The 8,435-nt window shown below is 35.4% G+C and overlaps 1 protein-coding gene across 5 annotated transcripts; it reads left to right on the top strand.

Annotated features, from left to right (window-relative positions):
- The first annotated feature begins 93 nt into the window (after window positions 1-93).
- On the top strand, window positions 94-7,003 carry LOC123207454 (disease resistance protein RPS2-like). Of its 5 annotated transcripts, none has more exons than XM_044624860.1 (3): window positions 137-298; window positions 1,365-1,700; window positions 2,386-7,003. In XM_044624860.1, coding segments are annotated over exons 2-3 (4,332 nt in total). In that variant the 5' UTR covers window positions 137-298; window positions 1,365-1,698; the 3' UTR covers window positions 6,716-7,003. The 5 variants fall into 5 exon arrangements, 4 of the variants coding, with proteins under 4 accessions (XP_044480795.1, XP_044480798.1, XP_044480796.1 ...); XM_044624863.1 differs by having other exon boundaries at window positions 1,365-1,558; XM_044624861.1 differs by having other exon boundaries at window positions 1,404-1,700.
- Window positions 7,004-8,435: the final 1,432 nt, after the last annotated feature.

Raw genomic sequence — 8,435 nt, forward strand, 5'->3', positions numbered from 1 at the left:
CAAAATCCACGGCAGATATTGGAAGATGGATAAGAAAATGAACTTTTCAAACTTTGAGATTGGAAAACTTTTTATCAAAGCTCGGGTGAAACATAACTATTCAGCCCTCCTATTAAAATAAAACTACATAAAGGCCGCTCGCGTGAGAATATTAGTTAAAACATATTGTCTGTTGACCGACTTATTGGGCGAATTGGTTTTGATCAAATCATGATAGATTTGGAAGAACGTCCTCCAGTTTTGAGATGGTTCAGATCTATTGAGAACCAGCAGAGGCAGTAACGAGGCAAATTTTCAGGTGTGTTCTTAACTTGTTAAGACTAAATTACCCAGTGCTGCTTTACAGTATTTATGTTTAGACTGTGAGGATCTAAGATCTCTTCTACTAAAGAACTTTATACTGTGAAAATTATTGTTATTAATAATCATTTTGTTGAGAACATTATGCATATTAGTTAATTTACCATTTTTAGTCTGCTTTTTTAATTTTCTCCAATTAAAGTTTACATAAATCAAGATTATAAAATTTATTGAACAAAAATACTACTGTAACTTATCAATTTCACAAAATAGACAAGGATTGAGATCTTTGATCGAAGAAGCGGTTTCTTGCTTTGACAAAAAATTTAGTCGATGGATCAACAAAGAGGCTGCCAACTATGTTGTTTTGTTGTAGCAGGTCAGGAAAATTTTTTGAGGTGAAGGAATGGAGTTCGTTGGTGGGGGAGAGAAAGAAATCAAAGAGGAAAAGAAAGGAATAAGGGAAAGAAGAGACTAAAATACATAAATAATGAGGAAAAGAAAGAGGGTAAAATGATAATTTTATTACCCTGGTAAGAGTTCCGGCGGAGTTAAATAGAATTTTGTGATGTATTTGATTTTTTTTTTTCAGAATTATGTGGGAATTAAAGAGTTTATATTATCCAAATACTTTTTGGAAGAGTAATTTAATGTGTTCACAATTTAGTACATAAATAATGTATCATCATGCATATGATTGAATGTTATGTAAAACACAATTTGCTATTATCCTAATTGTTTTTTCAAAGATACGATGTATATACATAGTTTTGTTGTTTTTTAAAAGGCCAAAAGACTTATTGCCACATACCCAAAGTTCACTCCAGTGTCAAACTCTCACCTACTAAGTTTTGAAAATCCAAATACCTACTCATAAATTGTTATTATTAAAAAAATTCGTTAGTATTGAAGATATAATTATCATTTAATTAGTAATATTAAAAAAAAATAAAATCTTATCACCTTTTCTTACCTTAGTTTTAAAAGCTAACAATTTTCTCCTAGCTTAGTTTTGAAAACTTACCTTTTCCCTCCTAAGGTTTCATTTTTTCCTTCCTTCTTAGTCGAGACTATCTTCAATCCATGTTCTTTCTCCATCATAGACAATGAAGGCTACAAATGAAAGGCAGATGTCCAAGGTCGAAGACAAAACGTTGTTCACTCCTTTTCGTGAAGCGCTTCAAAGATCGCCCAAAAACATAGGGCATTCAAAGGGCTCTTAGTCTTTAGACACACTTCGTCTTCGGGGGATCTTCAGGTACCTTTCATTTTTTAGTGATCTTCGTTTCATCTTTGGCCTTTGTCGTTTGTGGCAGAGAAAGAAGATGGGCTGAAAACAGTCTTGCCAGAGAGAGGTTGCCAGAAAAGGAAGAAAAAAATGAAACTGTAAGGGGGAAAATGTAAGTTTTCAGAACTAAACTGTAAAAAATTGTTAGTTTTTTAAACTATGGCGGGTAAATAAGATAAAATTTAATTTTTTTAATATTACTGATTAATTGACAATCATATCCTTAATACTAACAAATTTTTTTAACAGTAATAATTAACGGATGGATATTTAGATTTTTGAAATATAGTGGATAAGAGTTTGACAATGGACTAAACTTTGGGTTAGATGACCTTTTGAAAACGAAAGTAGCTGTGGTTTTTCAAGGAGATATATGATGGTAGTAAAGGGATATTAGGCTACCAGGCCTACTATTGTAGCTCACAACTAATCTCATATGGTATGCAAGCATTTCAACCCAACCGTATGAATTACATTACCCAACAGATCAACTTATCATTATATTAAAGTAAATGCAACAGCCAATGGTTAGAATCAAAGTTAAAGGCAGTAGCCGTTTTACATATGTCAAGACCTGCTAACTAGGATTTGTATAGAAAGAGCGTCTCACATAGAAAAAATATGTTAGGGGGTATTATTTCCCTATTGGATTATCTTGTTTCGAGAATTTTGCATTTCTTTGTTGTTTCTTTTTCTTGGGTTTCATAACATAAATAATCTTAATCTTAGTCAGAATTCCATTTCTTATGAGATGTTTATCAGCTTGTCAGATATTAAATTTTCAATAATATTTGCAGGATGTTAAATACAGCAGCGAATGCCTTAGCTGTAGCCAGTAAGCCATTCGTACAATTCGCTGGGACAGTCAACAATCTGATTAGGAAACAAGTTTATGTGAAAAATTTGACAAAGAATTATGACAGACTTAATGAGCTATATGTAAAACTGTGCGAGCTAGAGAAAGATATGATAAGTAGACCGGATATATACGAAGCAGAAGAAGATGTGACAGAGGAAACCAATTTATGGCTGAAAAAAGTGGAAAAGATGAGAGTTGAGGTCGCAGCATTGCAGATTGAGTATCAAAATCGGCCTTCCAGACCTAGACAATATTATGATCTCAAGAAACTTGGTAAAATAATTGCGGAAATAACAGAGGAGATAGTTTATCTGACGGAAGTCTTTAAAAACATATCTAGAATTATGATTGTGAAGTCGACTGCTGTACATACAAGCAATCTGACCAACAAAATTATTGAATTCCCATCCGTTGAAGAAAATGTCAAAAAGCTACAAGAGCATCTGAGAAAAGAAAACATCAAAACGATTGGTGTAGGGGGACCAAGAGGAGTTGGGAAAAGTATGATAATGAATCATCTGCAGCAAGAAATTGAGAAATCTAATCTCTTTGACATTGTGTTTTTGATAAAGGTGGGCAGGGAAGGCGATGAAAGATACATACAACAAGAACTTCTGAAGCAGCTCAAAGAAAAGCCGGAAGAACTCAGTGATGAAGGAAAAAAGAACAAGATTTATGAAAAGCTTAGTAACTACCAGAAGTACTTATTGTTGCTTGATGACGTTTTTTCATATATTGATTTGGAAAAGGTCGGCATTAATGATGAACATAATGGAAAGGTGGTCACTGCATCAAGTAATGAACAAGTTTTTATTGGTATGAATGAAGTGATAGAAGTGAATACATTGTCAGACATCTGGACAGTTCTAGCACAGCACTTGCCATATTCTTGGAATAAAGATCCTTTGGTTAATCTGCAAGGGCTTGGACATGAAAAGGGTTTGGGACATATGGCTCTGGAATCTGTGGCAGTTACTTCAACTTCCGGAAGTAAAGATGACACGGTTTCTGCTATATCAAGTCAATTTGAGGCAATTGCTTCAACTTCCGGAAGTAAAGCTGACACGGTTTCTGCTATATCGGGTCACTTTGAGGATCAAAGTAAGAGTATGCAAGTTGCAAATATATCTCCGGTACCGGAAGATGTGGCAATGATTTCAACATTGGGAAGAAAAGATGAGTTGACTTCTGCTCTACCAGGTCACTTTGAGGTTCAGGTGGTAAGATCTGCAGATAAAACATCTTTAACGGCTGGCTATCAGCTTCCTGCATCAAGCTCGGAGATTGTGGAAGCTGTAGTGATGGATTCAACTACAGGAAGTAAAGATGAGACAACTTCTGTTGAGTCAGGCCATACTGGGGTTCAGAGCGAGGGATTACAAGCTGCAAATGCACCGCTTAACATTAATGAGCCTAAAGTTCAGTTTCCTCCACAAACAGTTACACTTGTCCATGAAGAAGATTTATATGCCAAGAAATCAGGATTGCAGAAATCAGGTTCATATACCATGAAATCAGGATTGCAGAAATCAGGTTTATATGCCATGAAATCAGAATTGATGAAATCAGGTTTATATGCCATGAAATCAGGATCACGGGCTATTTTTTCTATGAAAATAGATAAAATTCCGACTGAAGATCAACTATTGCAGAAATCAGGTTTATATGCCAAGAAATCAATTAAGACAACCGTGCAGAAGATTTTCAGCCACATGAATAATGCTAGAGCTGCAAAAGTTGTTGTTCTTGGACCTGGTGGTGTTGGAAAGACTACAGTGCTGAAAGCCTTAATCAATCATCCCAACACAAAACTTATGTTTGATCAGATTATTTTTGTGACTGTCTCAAAGTATAGGAGCACAGCAAAGATCCAAAACCAAGTTTTAAGACAGTTATTATTGTCTCGTGAATATTCTGAAAGCGATTCTCAAGTTGCAGGAAGATTATTAAAGGTTCTGAAAGGGAAAAACTTTTTGTTAATTCTGGATGATCTTTGGGAGCAGATAGATTTGGGGGCTGTGGGTATTCCCAATCCCAATTCAGAAAATCGCTGCAGGATAATAATGGCATTCAGAAAACTTGACACTGTTCATGACAAGAATGAGTTTAAGGTGGTTGAAGTAAAACCTCTCTCTGAGAAGGAAGCTAGAGAACTATTTTATGAACAGAGTAGAATAATTCGAACCTCAGATATCCAGTACTTTGCTGAAACCGTAGTTAAGGGCTGTGGTGGTCTGCCCCTGCTGATTATTGTTAGTGGAAGGGCCCTAGCAGAGGAGAATAATGTTTCAAAGTGGAGGGATGCATCAATTAAATTCTCACCGTCTAGAACCGCCCAGGGTTGTCAAACTGAAGATGTCATCCAACGATTGAAATTCAGCTTTGACCAACTAAAGGAGCATGATGTGAAGAGTTGTTTCCTTCATTTTGCTTTGTTTCCAGACGATCAAGAGGTTAATATTTATAAATTCATAGAATATTGCATCAAAGAAGGTTTAATTACTGGTGCTCAAGCAGATGTGAGAAAAAGGGGTCGTGATATTGTTGATGTTCTAGTACGTGCTTCTCTGTTACAAGTTACACAAGGTGGAAAATCCATTAAAATGCATGATTTAATCAGAGATTTAGCATTGGGGATTTTATCTTCACTGCCAAAAGATAGTCAGTTTCCCTTTTTGAGTGCTTATTCAAGATCAATGGAACATTTCAATCCAGGAAGTAGTTCACCATCCACATCATTGTGCATACCTGAAGGTACTCAATTCTTGTTGAAAGCTGGAGCAGGTCTTACAGAACCACCATCAGAGGAAGAGTGGAAACATGCTAAAATGGTGTTTTTGAGTGACAATGAGTTATGCGCTCTGCCTGAGGAACCAAATTGTCCTGAACTTTTGAGATTGTTCCTACAAAGAAACGGTTTGCTGAGGGTGATACCGCCATCCTTTTTTAACTACATGGCTTCTCTTGAAGTGTTGAATCTATCTGAAACTAGAATACAGTCCTTGCCAGAGACAGTTGCCAAGCTAGAAAAGCTCCTAATCCTCATCCTACGTGATTGTAAGTGTCTATTTATGCTTCCCCCTGAAGTTGGATCTCTTACTCGTCTTGAGGTGCTTGATCTCCGAGGCACTCAAATTTACAAATTACCTGATACAATTGGTGAATTGAAGTTCTTACAACATTTGGAAGTGTCATTTTATGGGTCTATCGATGATGAAGAGTATGTTATATTGCCACACCATTTGATTTCGTGTGGCATTATATCAAAGTTGTGCAATTTGAAGACTCTGAGCATTGTTTTGTATCCAGGAGATGCACGGTGGTATGAGGATGTGAAATACATCAAAACTGAGGTTAGCAAGTTGAAATGGTTGACTTCTCTTACCTTTCATTTCCCAGATACTGAACATGTCCAAGAATTCCTGAGAGAAAGCGACCCATGGAAAAATAATCTGTTAATGGAGTTCAAATTCGTCATTGGTCATGATGTCAAGGACATTTCCTCTCCGGTTCCATATTACATGGAATTTGATTATAATCAACAGCCCCGGCGTTTGAGATTTGTAAATGGTGAGAAGAAACCTGAGGAAGTTCTACAAATATTAGCTCGTAGTACTGCTTTCTATTTAGATAATCATCTTAACATTGAGAGCCTTTCCAACTTTGGGGTTGGTTATATGAATGAGTTGAAGTTTTGTATTTTATCTGAATGCCCCAAGATTAAAACAGTTGTTCATGTGGAGGAAGTGGAGGATGCTGTATTTCCTCTCCTAGAGACCATAAGTATTCATCGTTTGTGGAATTTAACAAGTATTTGGGAGGGGATTCTACCAGAAGGAAGTTTTGCCCGGTTAAGAATTTTGTCACTGAATGGATGCCCGAAGTTGGTGTACGTCTTTACAAGCTCAACGATTCAACATCTTTGTAAATTAGAGGAAATTGTTATAGAAGATTGTCGAGACATTGAACAAATCATAGTTGAGGAGGAGACAATACATTCTGAGTCAGTTGCACTTCCCAGTTTGAAGAAGTTAACACTTAACTGTCTGCCAGGATTGGTAAACATATGGAGAGGTCCTTGGCCGCTACTGGAACATATCAGCTTCTACTGTTGTCCAAACTTGAAGAAGATTGGTATTGATTCTAGGTTCAAAGATGTGATAATAAAGGCAGAGAAGAGTTGGTGGGATGCATTAGAGTGGGAAAGTGATGAATTGCGCTTGCATATCGAAAACTCTTCCACCATTATTTATCATGATCTCCCGTAAATGACATTGTTGGTATATTTGTTTTAGAGCCATGTTGGTGTCCTCTTTAATTGATATTGCATACAATACAAATGAAAAAAAATTGGATTGTAAACATGTATATTGGTTTTCATATCCCGCAGTTTATGGACTTTCTTCTTTTTATATTTTGTTAGTTTTATCTATATTTTCAATGTAATCTAGTGATGTATTAGATTATAAATACCAATGTACTTTAATCCCACAGGGTAGTGGTTTTCATCCAAGAATAATGTTATATGGTATCAGAGCAAAATTGAATTTCTTGTCTCTCTGTTATTTTTCTTTCTGTTTTAAGTCAATTTGTTCCTCCCTTCCTTACACTGTGTCAACAAAAGAATCTATAACTGAAATTTCTTCATCTTCTGTTCCTTTAACGTCATCAAATCTCTCACAAAAAAATAATTCTTCATCCTCTGTCCTAAATATAAAAAATTACGTTGGGAAAACTTTAACTTATACCAATTATTTACTTTGGAAGTCTTTTTTTCTTCCTATCCTTACCACTTATGATGTTCTTGGGCATGTGGATGGTACTTCTCTTTGTCCACCAAAAACCATTACCAATGATAATGGAGAATTTGTTTCTAATCCTTCCTATTTCTTATGGATTAAAATTGATAACCTTGCAACAACTTCTCAAACCAAATGAAACGATGACAACCAGAGAAGCTTGGCTTGAGGTTGAAAAACTTTTTCAAGATCAAGCCTTCTTTTAGCTTTTGCAACTAAAGAGTAAGTTTAACAACACTCAAAAGAATGATCTCTCTATTGATGCATAGCTTCAAAAATTGAAAACTATATTTGATTTCCTTTCCTCTATTAGACATACCATCATTGAAGTTGATCTTGTTGTGTAGGCTATTGAAGGTTTATCTTCGGAATACTATAGTGTTGTCGTAAACATTAGTGCCCAAAAACTTTACTATCTTTTGTTGATGTCCGTCCTCAATTATACCTTTATGAGATTTGTCTCAAACGTAATCATCCTTCAACCACAGACACTTTTACTATAGTTGTTGTTTATCAATGTTTAACACAAGGTAAAGGATGAAATTTCACACCTAAAAATGCTTTTTAACCACGATTATCCTTTCCTTTTGATAATATTGGTCATGGTCATAGATGTGGACACATCGTTCACACAATTTCAATAATTATGGTTTCCAATCTGGCTAAGATCTCAAACTAGTCATGGCTTTCATTCAGGATGTGGCTTTTCTTTTTATTATAACTCTCCAACACCAAGTGTCTTAGGTCCTAAACCAAACTTCTCACCAAATTTTCTCTCTTTCCAACTTGTGTAATGCCAAATGTTTTATGAAAATTCACACACAACTTGTGAATGTCTTGTGTTATATCATCCACATCAACCTTCTCTTTCACTTTTCAATGATAATCTCTCTAAATCCTTTATTACATTCCATCTTCAAAAGCCTTCACCATTGTCCTAGGTTCCCGGCACTGGTGCTACATCACACATGACTAATGATTCTAGTAATCGTATTCAATCTTCCACTTATTTCGGTGTTGATTCTATTGTGTTTGGTAATAGTTTTGTTCATAACATTTCTTCAATAGGTTATACACAATTACAAACACCTTATGGTTCTTTTTTTTTGAATGATGTCTTAGTTGTTCCTTCAGTCACTTCTAATTTGCCTTCTATTAAAAAGTTTGATAAAGATAACTAGTGTAGTAT

Source organism: Mangifera indica, unplaced genomic scaffold, assembly GCF_011075055.1.
Source record: "Mangifera indica cultivar Alphonso unplaced genomic scaffold, CATAS_Mindica_2.1 Un_0079, whole genome shotgun sequence".
Taxonomy (NCBI): domain Eukaryota; kingdom Viridiplantae; phylum Streptophyta; class Magnoliopsida; order Sapindales; family Anacardiaceae; genus Mangifera; species Mangifera indica.